This window comes from Mustelus asterias, chromosome 11, assembly GCF_964213995.1.
Source record: "Mustelus asterias chromosome 11, sMusAst1.hap1.1, whole genome shotgun sequence".
Taxonomy (NCBI): Eukaryota; Metazoa; Chordata; class Chondrichthyes; order Carcharhiniformes; family Triakidae; genus Mustelus; species Mustelus asterias.
In genome coordinates, this window is record NC_135811.1 from 102814382 (window position 1) to 102836462 (window position 22081).

General features: G+C 45.7%; 1 protein-coding gene across 1 annotated transcript; it reads right to left on the reverse strand.

Moving 5' to 3' along the window:
• Positions 1–243: 243 nt before the first annotated feature.
• On the reverse strand, positions 244–15165 carry rpl19 (ribosomal protein L19). The gene is made up of 6 exons (XM_078224145.1): positions 15003–15165; positions 7198–7304; positions 3600–3722; positions 2314–2434; positions 1064–1174; positions 244–418 (listed from the first exon to the last, which is right to left on the reverse strand). Exons 1-6 carry the CDS (start codon positions 15005–15007, stop codon positions 295–297), a joined length of 591 nt encoding a protein of 196 aa, XP_078080271.1. The 5' UTR covers positions 15008–15165; the 3' UTR covers positions 244–294.
• Positions 15166–22081: the final 6916 nt, after the last annotated feature.

Sequence of the window (22081 nt, forward strand, 5' to 3'; positions counted from 1 at the left end):
TCTCTCCTTACAGATGCTGCCAGACCTGCTGAGATTTTCCAGCATTTTCTCTTTTTGAACCTAGAAGTTTATTCATCTTAAATGGAAGCACCTTGATTGTTAAACTGTGCCATCTATGGTACCAGTTCAATCTCACAATGCTTATATCAAATGTCCAAGCTCCCTCAGGTTCCCCCAAGATCTATAGACAAACTTCAAACTAACATTCTCACTCATCACCACAAAATAAACCATGCCAAGAGCTGGTATGAACAATTTTTAATTACTTTGCAAGTCTGTACAAGAGATTCAGTTTTATTTTTTGGACTCTTCTTCCTTGGACAGAGTCTTAATGATCTCTTCCTTCTTGGCTTGCAGACGTTCTTCACGGCGCTTACGAGCTTCCTTGGTCCTGGTTCTGCGAGCTTCAGCCTGGTCACTGCAACACAATGAACTCCGGTCAACAGTCGCCCTTTGGCATAGCTTACAAGTTTATACCATACCAAGTCTACTAATCTTTTTTTAAAAAAAGAAAACCGATTTCTCCCCACCCCGTAGAATGTGGAAATCATCTGCTTTTAGTTCACCCTCTCCCCAACTGCCTTTGAAGGCATTGGCAAGCCACTTTCCTGAACACATCGAGTGGCTCACGAGGCCATTTCAGAGTGCAGTTCAGAAACTTACTGTGGGGTCTGGAGTCATGGAGGCCAGACTGAATGAGACTGGCAGATCTCCTACACTAAAATGAGCATTGAGTGAGCCCGATCGACAATCTGGTAGTCCTACGGTCACCGTTAAAGAAAATGAACGTCCCCCAGATTACTCGACCAGGCCTCTCAATCACCAGACCAGTCATAACCATGGTCTGATGTTTAGAAGGGATCAAGGATAAAAATAACAGTCATCTTCTGATCTGCAAGATCAAGATTCAATTATAGAATACTGCACACATGCTCAAACGTCTAGTTAGAAAATAGCTAATGAGCTGCACGAGTTGGAGAGCATGACAATTATTCCTCCCAAGTTGAACTCTGCACTGCACTCAATTCCAAAATGCCCTTGCGGTCCTTTGCAAAGTACTTACGCCAGTAACTTCTTGCGAGCCTTGTCTGCCTTCAGTTTGTGAATATGCTCCATCAAGATGCGCTTATTCTTGAAGACATTACCCTTCACCTTCAGATACAGGCTGTGATACCTACAGGGGTAACATATATATATATATATGAAAATATAGCTCCCATTTCTTCACACTATTGTGAATTAGTGGCATCATAATTTGAAGTATGCTGAAGGACAGTAATTTGTGCTTTGTTTTACAAGTGCGGGATCCTTTCGATTAATGAACCATAATTCTGGAAAGAAATATTTAGGCAAATTTAGATAAACAGCATATTAACCAGTCAGTTCTGAAATACTTAACACAAGGAAATTTGCATTTGTGAAATCCAAATTTAGAAATTGGAAATCAGATGCATCACTGCTTCATCTTACATTTCTGATATTTAAGATATTTTGACTTAATAAGCCACGGATTACTGGCTAACCCATTCTAGGCACTTTGCTGTGCAAATGCGCTATAACTTCCATTTCTACTTGGCTGCCCCTCAGGTCTAGGCAGTCTTCTTAGGCTTAGACACAATTACATTGACGAAGGGTAGGCCAATGTTTAAATCCATTCTCATGGACTATGGAAATCAGAGGCAATCCAATTGGGAATGCACGAGTAAGCATAAGGGAATTGGCAAGAGACAGGCTGACAATTGTGGGGAGAAAAGCAATTTAGAATATTAATAAACTCAAGTTAAATCATCTAGAAAGGTGTAGGGAGCAAAAATATAACAAAGTGAAAGGAGTGCTATATTCAAAACGAGGACAATTCTACAGCAGGTCACAAGTAAATGGTCTCCGATAGTTCATGTAGCACTTCCTTCCTGTAGATTCACTTGCTGACGTCAAACAGGGAGGCAATGCAGTGCATTAGTAGAAGCACCCTTGGACTAGGGAGCATTTCAAAGCAATTGAAACACTGCCAGGAATAATAATCATTGTGGGGCAGTATAGTGGCACCAGGGACCTGGGTCCGATTCCCAGCTTGGGTCACTGTCTGCACATTCTCCCCATGCTTGCGTGGGTTTCCTCTGGATGCTCCGGTTTCCTCCCACAGTGAAAGATGTGTTGGTTAGCTACATTGGCCATGCTAAATTCTCCCTCAGTGTACCCGAGCAGGTGTTGAAGAGTGTGACGACTAGGGGATTTTCGCAGTCACTTCATTGTAGTGTTAATGTAAGCCTTCCTGTGACACTAATAAACTTCAAACTCATCAAGGAACCTTACATGTGGCGATCGATCTTCTTGGACTCCCTGTATCTGCGAAGCAGACGTCTCAGAATTCTCATTCTCCTCATCCAGGCCAGCTTCTCCGGCATGCGGGCATTAGCTGTACCCTTTCGCTTACCTAACCAGGGAGAGAGAGACAGACAAAACAGCCAGAAAGATGTCAACGTCGAGGGAAAAGTACTAAAAGGCACAGGTTGGTAATATAAATTGAGTAAATGGGGGAAGACACCAGAGCCTGCAAAGGAGACATCCAAGGTGATGACTTTAGAGCTAGCCACAAAATGGCATGGAGAAGGTGGAAGCTGGAATTAATTTACATTCTAATCAAACCAATTTGTCAACGTCTAACCATTGACCTTGCGTTTCCATGATGTATTTACAAGAGGAAAGAATGGGCCTTACCACAATGACAGCAAAAGGTGTTCAGGATCAATTCCACAAAGGTTCAGCAAACGCAAGTTTTGTCGATGATCCCCCCCTTGTGGCAACTAGTTAAGTTTCACCATTTTAACCCTGCCTCACAGAGAGTCAGTCATACAGCACAGAAAAATGCCCTTTGGCCCATTACACATGGCAAGAGTGAAAACATTGGCCAAAATTCTCCCATCGCGGGAGACAAAAGGGATTTGGCAGACCATTTAAAGGTCCATTGAGCTCAGGCAGGAATTTCAGGGGTGCACACGGCTGGAGAATCCCACCCTTTATCCTAAATCCAGGACACTAGGGAAAACTCCACAGACCTTCTCTGAAATTGTACTGTTGGATTAGCTAGTTCTCTCTCTCTCTCTTTTCTGTGGGGTCTTTAACTCCACCCGAGGGGACAGATGAGGTTTGCAGATCCCATCCAAATCATGGTATCTCTGGCAATGCAGCACAGCCTCAGTAGTGCACTGGAGTGTCAGCCTTGATTTTTGTTCTCAAAATGACAAACCCGAAACCTCCCGACTCGGGCGGAAGTGCTCCCCAGAGTCACAGCTCACACTACTGTCCACCCAGAGAGTAGCGTAGTTCCTGATCTTAAGCAGCAGATTGCTGTTCTTTCTTGTGCAAGTAGTAGGTTAAATAGAAAAGGCCGGAGAAGGGCTCAACTCACTAAAAGTAGTCACTGGTTAACATTCATAAACTTGTGCGGCTCTGATAAATTAAGCATCTTTCATTTCCAGGTAGTGTTAGGAGTTTCTAGTTATTCCAATCCATTCCCTGTACACTAAACAGACGCCATTCAAATGAATGACTCGCAAGACATTTTTATTCCTTACGGCGAACGCAAAAGCATTATTTACCGATGCCCATGTGCCGGCCCTTCCTGCGTGCAAGAGTATTCTTCCTGCATCGAGCACGCGAGTGTACAGTCACGGGCTTGCGGATAATCAGACCATCTTTAACTAATTTTCTGATCTGTTGACCTGCAGAGGGCAAAGTAAGTTTGTTAAGCGGCATAATAACTCCCTATGCTGCAACAAAGTACCTGGTAAGTAACACAACAGAAATCATGCACCCAGATTACACTCATTCCCGGGATGGCGGGACTGACACATGAGAAGAGGAATGTGGGGGAGCAGGGGGCGGAGAAAATCTAATAGAAACCTATAAAACCCTTAGACAGATGCAGTCCAGATAAGGGATATGATCGAAGGATGCAGGGTAAACCATTTAGGATTGAGACGAGGTGAAGTGTCTTCATCCAGAGAGATGCTAAGTCAGTGGGAGTGGAATTAGTTACCACAGAAAGCAGTTGAGGCCAAAACATTGTATGTTTTCAAGGAGTTAAGTTATAGCTCTTGAAGTGATAGAGGAAAGAGTGAAAGTCAAAGAGGATCAAAGGGTCTTTCTCTGAATGGAGGTCGGTCACCAGTGGAGTGCCCCAGGGATCTGTTCTGGGACCCTTGCTGTTTGTCATTTTCATAAATGACCTGGATGAGGAAGTGGAGGGATGGGTTGGTAAGTTTGCCGACGACACGAAGATTGGTGATGTTGTGGATAAGTTGGAGGGATGTCAGAAGCTGCAGCGTGACATAGATAGGGTGCAAGACTGGGCGGAGAAGTGGCAGACGGACTTCAACCCGGATAAATGTGTAGTGGTCCATTTTGGTAGGTTGAATGGGATGAAGGAGTATAATATCAGGGGTAAGACTCTTAGCAGTGGAGAGGATCAGAAGGACTTTGGGGTCCGGGTCCAGAGGACTCTAAAATCGGCCTCACGGGTAGAGGAGGTGGTTAAGAAGGCGTATGGTGTGCTGGCCTTCATCAATCGAGGGATTGAGTTTAGGAGTCGGGAGATAATGATGCAGCTTTATAAGACCCTCGTCAGACCCCACTTGGAGTACTGTGCTCAGTTCTGGTCACTTCATTACAGGAGGGATGTGGAAATGATTGAAAGGGTGCAGAGGAGATTTACAAGGATGTTGCCTGGATTGGTTGGCATGCCTTATGAGGATAGGCTGAGGGAACTCGGTCTTTTCTCCTTGGAGAGACGAAGGATGAGAGGTGACCTGATAGAAGTGTACAAGATGATGAGAGGTATAGATCTGGTGGATTCTCGGAGGCTTTTTCCCAGGGCTGAAATGGCTGCTACGAGAGGACACAGGTTTAAGGTGCTGGGGAGTAGGTACAGAGGAAATGTCAGGGGTAAGTTTTTCACTCAGAGGGTGGTGGGTGAGTGGAATCGGCTGCCATCAGTGGTGGTGGAGGCAAACTCAATAGGGTCTTTTAAGAGACTTCTGGATGAGTACAAGGGACTTAATAGGATTGAGGGTTATAGGTAAGCCTAGGTATGTAGGGACATGACTGGCGCAACTTGTGGGCCGAAGGGCCTGTTTGTGCTGTATTTTTTCTATGTTCTATGACATGGGCGGGACAAGGAGGGGAAGTGGTGGCGGGATCAGGCTATTGAGTTGGATGATCAGCCATGATTATAATGAATGGTAGAGCAAGCTAGAAGGGCCAAATGGCCAACTCCTATTTTCTGTCCTTACACACCATCTTGTTTGAATAACTGCTCAATTGTCATATCATTCAAACTAGAACTGCAGTTGTAACATCACAATAGTAAACAGTCGATTGTTATAACCAGTCTAAAGACTTTGGACCAAAACCTCCAAATCAACCCAGTTACAGATGACATTAACAAGACAGTTTAGCTGAATTGGTTCGTGATGGGGGAGAGGCCAACAGCATGGATTCAATTCTCACACCAGCTGAGGTTATTCTCAACCTTGCCCGAGGGTGCGGTGATCCTCGGGTTAAATCGCCACCACTCAGCTCTCCTCTTTGTCGGGGAGCTGATGGTCACCTGGGAGGGTGGCAACTTTACTTTTTGACAAGTCAAAAGAAATGACCTAACTGAAGAGGAAAAGGCCGATAGGAACACGGAAGATCCCTTATTCCGAGCAGTACAGGAGTTTGCATTCAGATACTGTTTCACATATCCTCAGAATGATCACTTCAGAACCAATTACTTTGTGAAATACACAGTCATTGTTGCAATGCCAGCAAGAACAACAGCCTTCTTACACACAGAAAGGCTCCGCGAATAGTAATGAGATAAAGAGCGAGCTGCTTGCCTATAACAGTGCTGGCTGGTGTTAGGGACAACAGAACACCCCCAGCTCTTTTCAATCAAGCCATGGGATCTGTATCATCCACTCCAAGTAGTAGACGAGGCCTGGATCTCATTAGAAAGACACTACTGCATTCTTTTCAGCACTGCAGCAGGAGGAATAACTTGGGAGCCATCCAAATCTCCCCATGTCCGACACAGCAAAGCTCTTTATTCTTTCATGGGATGTGGGAATCACTGGCAAGGCCAGCATTTGCTCACCATCCCTAATTACCCTTGAAATGAACGGCTTTTGCTTGGACATTTCAGACAGCCTCGGTTAGGCCGCACCCAAGACAGTAGCGTCCAATTCTGGTCGCCACACCACAGGAAGGACGTGGAGGCTTTGGACAGGGTGCAGAGGAGGTTTATCAGGAGCTAAAAAAAGAGAAAATGCTGGAAAATCTCAGCAGGTCTGGCAGCATCGGTAAAGAGAGAAAAGAGCTGACGTTTCGAGTCCAGATGACCCTTTGTCAAAGCTTCCAGGTTTACCAGGATGCTGCTTGAATTACGAGGGCATGAGCTATAAAGAGGCTGGACTAACTAAGACTCTCTTCTCTGGAGAGGTGGAGGCTGAGGGGAGACTTGATAGAAGTGTATAAAATTATGAGGGGCATAAATAGGGTTGAGTCAGAATCCCCCCCCCCCCCCAGAGTTGAAATGTCTAATACTAGGGGGCATGCACTTGAGAGGGGGAGAAAGTTCAAAGGAGATGTGAGGGGCAATGTTTTTTTGTAAACAGAGTGGTAGGCGCCTGGAACTTGCTGCCAGGGGTGGTGGTGGAGGCAGATACGATAGGGGCGTTTAAGGGGCTTTTAGATAAGCTCATGAATATGCAAGGAATAGAGGGATATGGACCAAGAGCAGGCAGAAGGGATTAGTTTAATTTGGTGTCACGTTCAGCACAACACTGTGCACCGAAGGGCCTGTTCCTGTGCTGTTCTATGAAAATAAAGCATCAATCACATTGCTGTGGGCCTGGAGATTGGGTAAAGACGGCAGATTTACTTCCCTAAACAGCATGAGTGAACCAGATGGGTTTTTTACAACTATTGATGGTTTCATGGTCACCATTAAAGGGGACTGGCTTCGTAATCTAGACTTGTTAACTGAATTTTAATCCCACGCCATCAGAGCATTAGCCTGCATCTGCTGGATTAGCAGCCCAGTGACAATACCACAACGCCACCACCCCCTAATGGAATGGACCACAGCTGGCAGAAGATACCGAAGGAACGGGTACCGATAAACCCGACCATCCTGATTACAAAATGCTTACTTACGGGAATTGGCATTGGCAATTTCATTCGTTTCATTGGGATCCAGCCATACCTTCTTCTTGCCACAGCGCAAAACGCTGGAGGCCAGCCTCTTCTGAAGCCTGAGCATACTGTATTTAAAAAAACAACAAACATTTGCTTAGATTTCCAAATACTGAACATCGATCAACGTTTTTTGAAGGTGCCAAGTAAAAGATTACAGTTAACGGGCTGAGCCAATAGCATAAAATTACAAACATTTCCAAAGGCTGCCCGACCGATGGAACTGAATGACAACCATTTAACCACAGATTTAATCTACGTTTACTCACAAGCGAAATGTTATAACCAATTTGCCCACATCTAACTATCAAATGCAACTTTAATTGAAGGTGGCAGGATAAACTCAATCACTTAAATCATAGTCAACTCTTGGTTTCCCAAGGAGCATGATGCACAGGGGAAACCAGGTGAGAAAAACAGATGCAAAGGCAGAATTGAAAATGGTAAAATTTAACACAGAATCTGAAGAAATACAATGTTGGTGCTTTATTCAGAGTCTTATAATGTTGTTTTTTGGGCCCCACACCTCAGGAAGGACATACTGGCACTGGAGCGGGTCCAGCGGAGATTCACACGGATGATCCCAGGAATGGTAGGCCTGACATACGATGAACGTCTGAGGATCGTGGGATTGTATTCGTTGGAGTTTAGGAGGTTGAGGGGAGATCTGATAGAAACTTACAAGATAATGAACGGCTTAGATAGGATGGACGTAGGGAAGTTGTTTCCATTAACAGGGGAGACTAGGACGCGGGGGCACAGCCTTAGAATAAAAGGGAGTCACTTTAGAACAGAGATGAGGAGAAATTTCTTCAGCCAGAGAGTGGTGGGTCTGTGGAATTCATTGCCACAGAGGGCTGTGGAGGCCGAGACGTTGAGCGTCTTCAAGACAGAAATTGATAAATTCTTGATTTCTCGAGGAATTAAGGGCTATGGGGAGAGAGCGGGTAAATGGAGTTGAAATCAACCATGATTGAATGGTGGAGTGGACTCGATGGGCCGAATGGCCTTACTTCCGCTCCTATGTCTTATGGTCTACTAAAGTATTTTTATGGTCAAGATCTCACGGTCAACAACTTGACTACCAAGGCAGGCCAGCTGCGACCCCCACCCCCACATCCTGTACTCCATGGGAACTCAAGGATGATAAACTCTTGTGCAGGCAAGTGCTGCCAGTTGTTTGAACTTAGCCCCCCGCCCCCGAGCTCAAGAAGCAGCTGTCGTCCCAGGGGTGCGTCTGAAAGTCAGTTTCTCCCTGAACACATTCCAGGATGTGGTCCCCTAACAGCCAGAATTAGTGAGGGAATGAGTGACCAGACAGGGCAAAAGGCAAGAGGATACAGAAACTGTCTCAAGCCAGCGGTACTCGCTTGACCAGTTAGACAGCACGACTCATCAGAGGACTGAAGCAAGAATCAATACCTCAGTATCACAGCAGATTTAACCGCACGTGGTAGAAATGGAATATCAGGCGATTTGATAGTCACAGAGCACACTTGTAAATGCAAACAAAGCACCTGTATACTGCCTCTTTGAGGGTAAAAGATATCACCAAACAGGTGCAGAATATTCTAAAAATTCATGTTTTAATATTGGAACCAATAATAAGTATTGATACTCTTCAGGCAAGATTGAAAAACATGACCCCTGAAGGTCAAACTCAGGATTATAGAATCCCTACTGTGCAGGCCATGCGGCCCAGTGAGCCTGCACCGACAATAATCCCACCCAGACCCTATCCATGTAACCCTACGTATTTACCCTGCTAATCCCCCTGACATCAAGGGGCAATTTAGCATGGCCAAATCAACCTGACCCGCACATCTTTGGACTGGAGGAGGAATGATGTGGAGATGCCGGCATTGGACTGGGGTAAACACAGTAAGTCGTCTCTGGTGTTGTGAGACTTCTTACTGTTGGGGGAAACCAGAGCACCCGGAGGAAACCCACGCAGACACGGGGAGAGAAGGTGCAAACTCCACAAAGTTACCCAAGGCCGGAATCGAACCCGGATCACTGACGCTGAGAGGCAGCAGTACTAACCACTGTGCCACCATGCTGTCCAATGGACATGGGATCGCCTGCGTACCATAGAATTAGCAACACAATTTCAGTGCTGCCATGATGCCAGGTATGTGTCAGCAATTGGCTGTTGGAAACATGATGTTCCATCATTCAGTTGTCTGCGATATGCTGCACCTGGCCAGCCACTATATACAAAAATACCTACAGACAATTTCACAATCAGGTGGCACTTGCTGAACAACCCTGAGTTAACACAGCTAATTTTAAGATAATCAGCCAAGTTCATAACTTGGTTCGCTTGCTAGAAGCAACAAACATTCATACACAAGGGCCTATTCTCGGCAATGTTCAAGCCTTGTACCCCTTTCAAATTACCCTGCTGCTTGGGGAGCCTATCATTCCCCATTACTGTCTCCATGGCAAAAATCTTGATCAGGGTCAACTTGCCCGTTGTATAAAATATGATCTTTTACAACTTGGCACACTTGTGTTTACCCTGAGCACAAGATAAAAAGCTTAGCAACCGATCTCACTTCTCAGGGAGAAACACTGCAGGTGAATCATCCTAATACATGTAATGTTGAGAGAAACAGCACAGTAGGGGAGAATTACTGATGCGATCACAGAAGCACTTTCATAATCAACATCTGCTGTCCGATAAATAGGAAGCAGTATTGGATCGGTTTCTTGGAAATGAGGTATGACAAATGACGTGCTTGATAAAAGTGAGGAGGTGTGGGATAGAGGGAAAGTTGGCCGATTGGATAGGTAACTGGCTGTCTGATCGAAGACAGAGGGTGGTGGTGGACGGAAAATTTTCGGACTGGAGGCAGGTTGCTAGCAGAGTGCCACAGCGATCAGTGCTTGGTCCTCTGCTCTTTGTGATTTTTATTAATGACTTAGAGGAGGGGGCTGAAGGGTGGATCAGTAAATTTGCTGATGACACCAAGATTGGTGGAGTAGTGGATGAGGTGGAGCGCTGTTGTAGGCTGCAAAGAGACATGGATAGGATGCAAAGCTGGGCTGAAAAATGGCAAATGGAGTTTGTGAGGTGATTCATTTTGGTAGGACTAATTTAAATGTGGATTACAGGGTCAAAGGTAGGGTTCTGAAGACTGTGGAGGAACAGAGACATCTTGGGGTCCATATCCACAGATCTCTAAAGGTTGCCACTCAAGTGGATAGAGCTGTGAAGACGGCCTATAGTGTGTTAGCTTTTATTAACAGGGGGTTGGAGTTTAAGAGCCGTGGGGTTATGCTGCAACTGTACAGGACCTTGGTGAGACCACATTTGGAATATTGTGTGCAGTTCTGGTCACCTCACTATAAGAAGGATGTGGAAGCGCTGGAAAGAGTGCAGAGGAGATTTACCAGGATGCTGCCTGGTTTGGAGGGTAGGTCTTATGAGGAAAGGTTGAGGGAGCTAGGGCTGTTCTCTCTGGAGCGGAGGAGGCTGAGGGGAGACTTAATGGAGGTTTATAAAATGATGAAGGGGATAGATAGAGTGAACGTTCAAAGACTATTTCCTCGGGTGGATGGAGCTATTACAAGGGGGCATAACTATAGGGTTCGTGGTAGGAGATATAGGAAGGATATCAGAGGTAGGTTCTTTACGCAGAGATTGGTTGGGGTGTGGAATGGACTGCCTGCAGTGATAGTGGAGTCCAGACACTTTAGGAACATTTAAGCGGTTATTGGATAGGCACATGGAGCACACCAGGATGATAGGGAGTGGGATAGCTTGATCTTGGTTTCAGATAAAGCTCGGCACAACATCGTGGGCCGAAGGGCCTGTTCTGTGCTGTACTGTTCTATGTTATATCACAAGGTTATTCAACCAACAATGATCAAAGCTTTGACAAAAGGGTCATCTGCCCTTCTTTCTCTCCTTACAGATGCTGTCAGACCTGCTGAGACTTTCCAGCATTTGCTCTTTTGGTTTCAGATTCCAGCATCCGCAGTAATTTGCTTTTATCCAATTTATACTAAAAGGCATTTGAACAACAGCAGCCTATCAGATTGGAGTATGTTGTTTTGGTAACCTGTAAACCAATCCTATTGCGGGGATGTTGCTCTGTCATCGGGGGTATAACAGTGAGCTCCAGAGAGACAGCCAGCAACCGCCTCTGCCACAGCTAATAGCTTTTAGCTCAAAGCTTCATCTGAATAGAAAAGGTACCAAAAAGAAGCCACAGGTTCCAGACAAAAGAAATCAGCAAAGAAGACAAGATTCCAGAAGATAAAACCTGGTTGTATTTTGAGTGTGACTAAAAATTCTATTTTTTTTGCTAAGTGGGAATTGTATTTCTCTAAACAGCATTCCATTAGAATAGCTTTTTATTCGGTTTGTTAATACTTTAGTTAACCTGCTCACTGCTAGTTAGATAAATAGTGTTACTTGTTGATTTTAGTGTCTCAGGTAGTTATTTTGATTTAACCACAAAGTTGCTGAAGCGCAGATATTACCCCTTCTCTCTCTCTAATGGATGAGGAAAGGTACTCCTCTGAGTAGTTAAGTGTTAGTTCTCAGAGGATCAACCTTCCCCATCATAACACAAGGCCCTGAACAAATGCAGTAACCACAGAATCCTTATAGTGCAGAAGGAGGCTATTCAGCCCATCAACTCTGCATCGACAGTCAGAGCATCTTACTCGAGATGAAATTTCCCAGCCCCATCCCCATAACCGCAAGCATTTACCATGGCTAATCCACCTAACCTGCATATTTTATGGACTATGGGAGGAAACTGGAGCACCCAGGGGAAACCCACACACACAGGGAGAATGTGCAAATGCCACAGTCACCCAAGGCCAGAATCAAACCCGGGTCCCTGGTGCTGAGGCAGCAGTGCTAACCACTGCACCACACAAGAAAGACATCTTTGATCCTGTATTCAAACCCTGTTATAATGAAGGCCAACATCCTATTTGCCCTAATCACTTGCTGCACCTGCATGCTTACTTTCAATGGCTTGTGCACAAGGACACCATCATTTCCCAATCTATCACCATATAAATAATGCCCTGCCATTCTGTTTCTCCAACCAAAATGGATAACTTCACAATTCACATTTTACTGTAACTGTCATGTATTTACCCACTCTCAACTTGTCTAAGTCACCTTGAAGCCTCACCACTCATATTCCCATCAACTTTGGAAATATTACATTTCATTCCCTCATCCAAATCATTGATGTATATTTTAAACAAGTTGGAACTCAAACACTGATCTCTGCAGAACCCAGTAGTTCCTTCCTGCCACTCGAAACTAACCCATTTATTCTTACTGTTTCCTGCTAACCGATTCTCAATTCATACCAATATATTAGTCTAATTTCATGTTCTTCAATTTTGCATACTAACCGAGGAACTTTATCAAAAGTTTTCCGAAAATTCCAATATACCACAGCCAATGATTCCCCCCTATCCATTCTGTTAGTTACATCCTCAAAAAACTCCAGCAGATGTGTCAAACACAATTTCCCTTTCATAAATCCATGTTGACTTTGTCTAATCCCCTTGATATTTTCCAAGTGTTCTGCCATCTCATCCTTTACAATAGACTCTAGCATGTTCCCTACTACCAATGTTAGGCTAACCAGTCTTGAATTTCTCATTTGCTCCATCCCTCCTTTTTTTATATAGTGGGGTTCCATTTGTTACCTTCCAATCTCTGAGGACTGTTCCAGAATTTACAGAGCTTTGGAAGATGACAAGCAATGCATCCACTATTTCCATGGTCACCTCCTGCACCTCCCCGGGATGTAGAGCATCAAGCCCTGGGGATTTATTGGCTCACCATTAATCATCAAGTAAACTCAATTTCCTTCAATTCCACCTTCTCACTAGGCCCTTGATTCCTTAGCATTTCTGGGAAGTTACTGAGGGGGGACAGGACTATAGTAGTTTAATTGTTCCGCAATTTCCTTGATCTCTGGCCAATTCTGGGCACCACTTCACACAAACAATGACAAGGTCTGAGGAAGAAGTTTAACGACACCATTCACATACACCCCTTCACATCAAGATCTGAGGATGCAGTGTAGATTGAGCAGAATGACAGTGGGCAGCATGGTGGCTTGCACTGCTGCCTCACAGCGCCAGGGACCAGGGTTCGATTCTCAGTTTGGGCCACTGTCTGTGTGGAGTTTGCACATTCTCCCCGTGTCTGCGTGGGTTTACTCCGGGTGCTCCGGTTTCCTCCCACATTCTGAAAGACATGCTGGTTAGGCACATTGACCCGAATAGGCGCCAGAATGTGGCGATTAGGGGAATTTCACAGTAACTTCAGTGCAGTGTTAATGTAAGCCTTGCTTGCGACTAATAACTAAACTGTACTTTAAAGAATGCATGACTTAAAGACCAAAGCAGTTGGCATTTTTCTTAGAGCAGAAGGGTTAAAGGGATAGTTAACAGGGGCACTGAAAAATATCAAACTCTGAGCCCAAGGTATCATTGCATTAAATTTAGGGCACAGTGGCACAATGGTTAGCTCCAGGGCTCAATTCCAGCATTGAGTGACAGTGTGTGTGGATCTTGCACATTTTCCATGTCTCTGTGGGTATTCTCCAGGTGCTCCAGTTGCTTCCCACAATCCACAGATATGCGGGTTAGGATGATTGGCCAGTGTATGTGACAGTGGTTACCACTGCTGCCTCAGTGCCAGGGACCCGGGTTTGATTCCCAACTTCGGTCACTGTCTGTGCCGAGTCCACACATTCTCCCCGTGTCTGCATGGGTTTCCTCCAGGTGCTCTGCATTTGCTCCCACGGTCCAAAAGATGTGCTGTTAGGTGCATTGGCCACGCTAAATTCTTCCGCAGTGTGCCCGAACAGGCACTGGAGTGTGGCGACTTGGGGATTTTCACAGTAACTTCATAGTGTGAACTTCATAGTGTGAATGAAAGCCGACTTGTGGCACTAATAAACAAACTTATTGAACTGCCCTTTAGTGTCAGGGGATTAACAGCATAAATGTGGGGTTACAGGGATAGGGCCGAGGTGGGATCACTGCCAGTGCTGGCTAAATGGGCCAAATGGCCTGTCCAGACTACAGGGATTCAGAGAGAATAAATAAGGAGAAATTGCTTGCAGTGGCAGAGGAGTGAGTAAGCAGAAGGCATGGACTGGACTGAAGGTATTTGTTCTTCGCAAAGGCCACTGCCCCAAAACATTGACCATTTATTTTCACAGATGCTGAGCATTTTCATCATTTTATTTCAGATTTCCAGCATTTGGTTCTGTTTAAAGGAATTTGCCACTGTTTAAATTGACAAAGAAAACAGGGCAAGATTGGCGAGGGGCTGAGTGTTATTTAAAGTGAACACAAGGGACTGAGATGTTCTGGAAGCGGATTCAGCTGCAGCTCAGAAAGAGGGGAGCAGGGAAACAACATGTGCAAGGCTCGATGGGCTAGTATGGGCACGTTGGGCCGAATAGCCGTCTGCTGCTTCATTATAGAAGAATAAAAGACGCAAGGCCGCCGATACAATCTCTCCCTGCCGGCAGCGGGACGGTGCCTCTGAGCCCCAGGCCTACACGGGAGGCCGAGGCTGCGACACTGACTAGGCCTCAGGCCTCCGGGGCTCTCTTCCCCCCCCGCCGCCGGAAAGTGCGGCGATCACCCGCCCCGTTCACCGTCTTCAGCTGTCGCTGAGCCGCCTTCTTGTCTCCCCCCCTAGATCCCTAGTCGATCCCTCGCCCGATCCCCGGTGGATTCCCCCCAATCCCGATCCCGCTCACCTCATGGCTGCTTCTCACCGGAAAGAACGAGCATGCGCAGAAGCCGCGGCTCATAGCCCCGCCGGGAGGAACCAAGCGGCCCGGGGCAGGGGAGACACCCCCTCTCCCGCCTCACCCAGAGAGCCTCCAACAGCTACTCAACAGGCAGCAGCACGCTTCCAACAGTATTAATATCTGGCAGAACATTTACTATCTTTAATCCAACCCTCTTAGAACTATTAATCACTCAAATCCTCAGCCTTTACTTTCTGTCTCCCCCCATAGCTATACATGGTACATTCCCATACGTTCTGTGCTCTACGTGATGACGTTGACTCACGCAAGAAGCACGTTGGTTACATTTCAGCCACTGGATTCCCGCCACGTGCTGCCTCAATGGGAGTTGCACCCTGTCCCCAGTTCCAAATAGCTCCAGTATTTTGTGTTTCTCTCTCAGTAATTTTGCCCAAGCAGCACACTGATTAGATTTATTATTATCACATGTATTGGGATACAGTGAAAAGTATTGTTTCTTGTGCGCTATACAGACAAGGCACACCATTCATAGAGTACATAGGGGAGAAGGAAAGTAGAGGGTTGATTTGATTTATTATTGTCACATGTATTAGTATACAGTATTGTGTAGAGAAAGATCAACTGAATGCAAGGTAGGTCAATTCAAAGGTCTGACAGCAGCAGGGAAGAAGCTGTTCTTGGGTCGGTTGGTACGTGACCTCAGACTTTTGTATCTTTTTCTCGCCGGAAAAAGGTGGAAGAGAGAATATCCGGGGTGCGTGGAGTCCTTAATTATGTTGGCTGCTTTGCCGAGGCAGCGGGAAGTGTAGACAGAGTCAGTGGATGGGAGGCTGGGTTTGCATGATGGATTGGGCTACATTCACAATCTTTTGTAGTTCCTTGCGGTCTTGGGCAGAGCAGGAGCCATACTGAGCTGTGATACAACCAGAAAGAATGCTTTCTATGGTGCATCTGTAAAAATTGGTGAGAGTCGTAGCTGACATGCCAAATTTCCTTAGTCTTCTGAGAAAGTAGAGACATTGGTGGGCTTTATTAACTATAGCATCGGCATGGGGGGGGGTGGGGGGGGGGTACTAGGACAGGTTGCTGGTGATCTGGACACGTAAAAACTTGAAGCTCTCAAACCTTTCTATTTCGTCCCTGTTGATGTAGACAGGGGCATCTTCTCCTTTACGCATCCTGAAGTCGATGACAACCTTCTTCGTTTTGTTGACATTGAGGGAGGGATTATTGTTGCCACACCAGTTCACCAGATTCGCTATCTCATTCCTGTATTCTGTCTCGTCATTGTTTGAGATCCGACCCACTATGGTGGTGTCATCATCATAGAAATCATAGAAACCCTACAGTACAGAAAGAGGCCATTTGGCCCATCGAGTCTGCACCGACCACAATCCCACCCAGGCCCTACCCCCATATCCCTACACATTTTACCCACTAATCCCTCTAATCTACGCATCCCAGGACACTAAGGGGCAATTTTAGCAAGGCCAATCAACCTAACCCGCGCACCTTTGGGACTGTGGGAGGAAACCGGAGCACCCGGAGGAAACCCACGCAGACACGAGGAGAATGTGCAAACTCCACACAGTAGAATGTGCAAACTCCACACAGAATGTGCAAACTCCACACAGAGAATGTGCAAACTCCACACAGCACACTTGAAAATCGAATTGGAGGGGAATTTGGCCACACAGTCAGATGTATAAGGAGTATAGTAGGGGGCTGAGGACACAGCCTTGTGGGGCACCGGTGTTGAGGATGAACATGAAGGAGGTGTTGTTGCCTATCCTTACTGATTGTGGTCTGTGAGTTAGGAAGTTCAGGATCCAGTCGCAGAGGGAAGTATCGAGACTCAGGCCACCGAGTTTGGAGATGGGTTTCATGGGAATAATGGTGTTGAAGGCTGAGCTGTAGTCAATAAATAGGAGTCTGACATAGGGGTCTTTGTTATCTAGATGTTCCAGGGCTGAGTACAGGGCCAGGGAGATGGCGTCTGCTGTGGACCTGTTGCGCTGTAGGCAAACTACTGAATCCAGGTAGTCCGGGAGGCTGGAACTGATTCGTGCCATGACTAGCCTTTGGAAGCACTTCATAATGATGAACGTCAGAGCCACCGGCCGATAGTCATTAAGGCACGCTGCTTGGTTTTTCTTAGGTACTGGGATGCTGGTCATCTTCTTGAAGCAGATAGGGACCTCAGGTGCAGAATGTAGTGTCACAGTCATAGCAAGGGTGTAGTGAAAGTTCAACTTAATATAAGGTAAGTCTATTTAAAAGTTTAGTGGCAGCAGGGAATCATAGTGGGTGGGAAATGGACCATGCAAAGGTCCGTTGCCCTCAGGCGGGATATTCCGGTCTTGGGAGAGCCAGTTTCCACTGGTGGGGGAAGGGAAATGTGGTCTGTACTTATGTTATATGGGATTTTTCTGAACAAACCTGTCATAGGCTGATTCCACTTTCCTTCTTTGCCAGATGGATGTTCACTGACATAACTCTCAGCACCTTTCTAACACCATGACGTGAAACACAGCTAATCGCGCAACTATTCAATTTGGCCGCAATGATGAAGGAATCGGGAACAGTAGTGGGGCAGGAGTGGTTCTATAATCCTAGACTGGTGGTCCCTCCATGCGGACACTATAGTTAAGAAAGCCCACCAACGCCTCTACTTTCTCAGGAGACTAAGGAAATTTGGCATGTCCGCTACGACTCTCACCAACTTTTACAGATGCACCATAGAAAACAGTCATTCAGGTTGTATCACAACTTGATATGGCTCCTGCTCTGTCCAAGACTGCAAGAAATTACAAAGGATCATGAATGAAGCCCAGTCCATCAACCAGCCTCCCATCCATTGACACTGTCTACACTTCCCGCTGCCTCAGAAAAGCAGCCAGCATAATCAAGGATCCCGCACACCCCGGACATACTCTCTTCCACCTTCTTCCGTTGGGAAAAAGATACAAAAGTCTGAGGACACATACCAACCGGCTCAAAAACAGCTTCTTCCCTGCTGCCATCAGACTTTTGAATGGACCTACCTCATATTAAGTTGATCTTTCTCTACACCCTAGCTATGACTGTAATATTACATTCTCCGCTCTCTCCTTTCCTTCTCTATGTATGGTATGCTTTGTATAGTGCACAAGAAACAGTACTTTTCACTGTATACTAATACATGTGACAATATTAAATCAAATTTCGATTCTATAGATATTAAACGGATTGGAATTCCCTTCCTAAGCCCCTCTGACTCTTCTATCTTTTAAGATTCCCATTAAAACCTATCTCTTTGACGAAGCTTTTTGCCAGCTGTTGTTATATCTCATGTGATTTAGTGTCAAATTTTGTTTTATAGAACTCCTCTGGAACACCTTGGGACATTTTACGAGGCACTATATGAATACAATTATTTTTATTGTTTCTCTGAGTAGTTATGGACACAATCAATCACGATTTCCCTGTTTAATATAAGTTGCAATTCCCATGATGTCCTGGAACTGCAGAAGTGAGCATATGGATCAGAGTTACTCATGGATCTTGATGAGAATCGTAGTCTTGAAAGTCGGAGAACAGAAGGGAATGCATCCTGCACGCGTGGTCACTAGCGTCAACTGCATATCAGGCCATCTTTAAGGTATTTACTATTAAAATCACGATTTGATATAATTGCCTGGGCAATGACAAAGCCTCGGGAGATGGCAGATGGCATTGTTACGGCAGCTTTACAGAGGGCATGTGGGCTGTTGATGCGACCACTGACCAGCTGCTGGTGTGTGTTAATACAATCTGGTAACAAGTGACCCAACCAATAAGATTCAAAGAGCTAGACTGTAAAACAGAATTGTCACATATCAGTACCCATCGCAAAGTCTGTTTCAATCAGTGTTGCAAAATGTAATTTATCCCACCGATTCTGTCCTTTTCTTTTAACTGCTACCATTTCTGTCTACGCTCAATTTGTTTATTGGGGGCGGATGGGCGGGGTGGGGGGGATGGCAGGGGGGGAAGGGGGTGGGGTGCGAAGCAGCTACTCAGTCCCAGGGAAGTGGATCGATTCAGTCCACAGATGTGGCTCAACATTCCCTGTTGCTACTGACATTTGCTATGTTCCCAGGGGCCAAGGGGGGAAGGGAGGACGATTCTTAACCTGCATCTGCTATGCCTGCTCCATGGACGAACCTCAATCACGGAAGTTCCCCATGATTCTGTCGATGGGGGGGATCTGTGTCTTTAGACTTGACTGGGATAATACTGACTTCAGGCAAAGGAGCAAAATGGATATTCACCCTGTGAACGAATTAAAATTAAAGAAAAGATGGAGCAAAAATCTCGCTGACACTCCGGCGCAATACTGAGGGAGTGTTTATCTTTTACGTGAGACATTAAACCGAGTTCCTGTCTGCTTTCTCTATAATCAGTCTCTACACCACTATTTCAAAGTAGATTTGTGAAGCTATCCCTGGTGCGTTAGCCAATGTTTGTCCATCAGTCAAGATCACAAAAAAATGCTTATCCGGTCATTGTCACATTGTTGTTTGTGGGATCTTGCTGTGCCCAAATTGGCTGCCTCATTTTCTACATTGCAATAGCACCTGCACTTTGAAAGTACTTGATTAACTGATTGACTGTTAAGTGCTTTGGGAAACCATGCAGCTGCGAAAGGTGCTAAATGAATGCAAACCTATCTTTTACATGTTCTCTGGAATAATGAGAAGTGATCTTGTTGAAAAATGAATACAATTCTTAAGGGATATGGGTATCACTGGCTGGGCCAGCGTTTATTGCCCATCTCTAACTGCCCTCCAACAGGTGGCACAGTGGTTAGCACTACTGCCTCACAGCGCCGGGGAGCCGGGTTCGATTCCAGCCTTGGGTCACTGGCTGTGTGGAGTCTGCGCCTTCTCCCCATGTCTGCGTGGGTTTCCTCTGGGTGCTCCGGTTTCCTCCCACAGTTGGAAAGACGTGCTGGTTAGGTGCATTGGCCGTGCTAAATTCTCCCTCAGTGTACCCGACTCGGGGATTTTCACAGTAACTTCATTGGTGTGTTGTTGTAAGCCTACTTGTGACACTAATAAATAAACTTAAAAGAACATCCACCAGCCAGGAGCTGAAGTTGAGGAACTATTTGATGATCACGGGCAGAAATGGGGAAAAATTACCTTTCACATTTCAGTTTTGAAATTTCTGGACTCAGATTCCAGACTGTCCAATTGCACACAAGGATAGCTCTGGGTTCCTACAAAATTCGAACAATAATAGCAGTGAGGTTTCCCCAGCAATTCAATTAATTATACTCATTGATAACAAGTAAACAAAGTTTCCCGGCAAATATTTCATTTGTAAAGCTGCACGTCTGTGTGAAAGCAGCAGAGGGCAGTATAATGCAAATAAAAAAACAATCACATAATCCTCAAGACTCACCTGATGAAGAGGCAGTGCTCCAAAAGCTTGTACAGCCAAATAAACCTGTTGGACTTTAACCTGGTGTTGTGAGACTTCTTACTATCCTAAAGAGGCCAGGGCCGCAATTCTCCAGCCGTTCACGCCAACGGAATTCTCCAATCCCGCTACAGGGAACGGAGATTTGGGCAGAGCGCCAAATTCTCTGTCCTTGCTTACAGTAGCAGCAGGGTGTGAATGGCTGGAGAATTCCAACCCAGCATTTAGGTTGCAACTTCCACAACCACAGGGCATCCCAAAGCACTTTACAACCAATGAGATCTTTCTGAAGTGTAGCTACTCTTACGGGAAGCACAGCAGCTAATGTGCGCACTTCAAAGTCCAGCAAACCGCAATGTAATCATAACCAGATCATCTATTTTTGTGATACTGACTGAGGGGTAAATGTTGGGCGGGGGCGCCATGGATAATTCACCTGTTCCTTTTCAAGAAAATGTCATGGATCTAACATGTACCTGAGCAAACAGGCAGCGCCTCCATTTAACATCCCACCCAGGTGATAGCACCAGTCCAGACTGTCTTGCTTAGATCATTACATGGTGGCACAATGGTTAGCACTGCTGCCTCACAGCGCCGGGGACCTGGGTTCGATTCCCAGCATGGGTCACTGTCTGTGTTGAGTTTGCATGTTCTCCCAGTGTCTGCGTGGGTTTCCTCCGGGTGCTCTGGTTTCCTCTCACAGTCTGAAAGACATGCTGGTTAAGGTGCATCGACCCGAACAGGTGCCGGACTGTGGCGACTAGGGGAATTTCACAGTAACCTCATTGCAGTGTTAATGTAAGCCTTTCTTGGGACTAATAAATAAACTTCTCTGGGTCTTGAGCATGACTTGAATGCAAAGCCTTCCAAGTTAGAGACAAGATTTCTACCAACTAAGCTACAGAATCAGCACAGCGGCCTGTGTCTATTAACTGCCTTTAATGCAGCAAGCCTTCTCAAGACACTGCACAAGAACATTATGAGTCAAAACAATCACTCAGCGTGAAAGAGGGAGACACTAAGGCAGGTGACCAAAGGCACGGTCAAAGAGATACATTCTGAAGGAGCACCTTGGAGGAGACAGAGATGGAGAAACTTAAGCAAGAATTTCCAAAGCTTCGACCTAGACAGTTGAAGGCATGGCCACCTATGACGCAGCGAAGGAAGTGGGGATGCACAAGAGGCTGGAATGAGCAAACACAGAGTGCTAGGAGGGTTGTAGATCTGGAGAAGGTAATAATAAGGAGGGGCAAAGGCTTCACGGAGGTCAGCAAGTGTGAGGAGGGATAATGTAGCAGGGTCACTGTCACATCGAACACCATCTATTTCTGATTACTGTGCCATAACAAAGGGTGGAAACCAGATTGGGGAGGTTCAAATATAGAGTTAAAGAAAGGGAAAATCTAGATCTGGTCAGTCGACATTCATATAAACAAAAGACAAGTGATTAGCTTGGGTCTAACCTTTCATAAGAAGACAGTTATATCCAATGACAGGTTTCTAATATATGTAGAAACTATCTCTTCAATAACCCAGTTTTGTGAGTGAAACAGCAGAGTGCCTCCAGCAGATGGGGTTCTTGGTTATTAATGTTTGTTATCTCTTACGATGCTATCTTG

What these genes read in the sequence shown, in the direction of transcription:
- rpl19 (XM_078224145.1), bottom strand. An exon ending in AAGAAGATCGATCGCCACAT is followed by an intron (nt 1,175 to 2,313) that starts GTAAGGTTCCTT and finishes TTACCCCTGTAG; the next exon opens with GTATCACAGCCTGTATCTGA. An exon ending in GCTCGCAAGAAGTTACTGGC is followed by an intron (nt 419 to 1,063) that starts GTAAGTACTTTG and finishes ATTGTGTTGCAG; the next exon opens with TGACCAGGCTGAAGCTCGCA.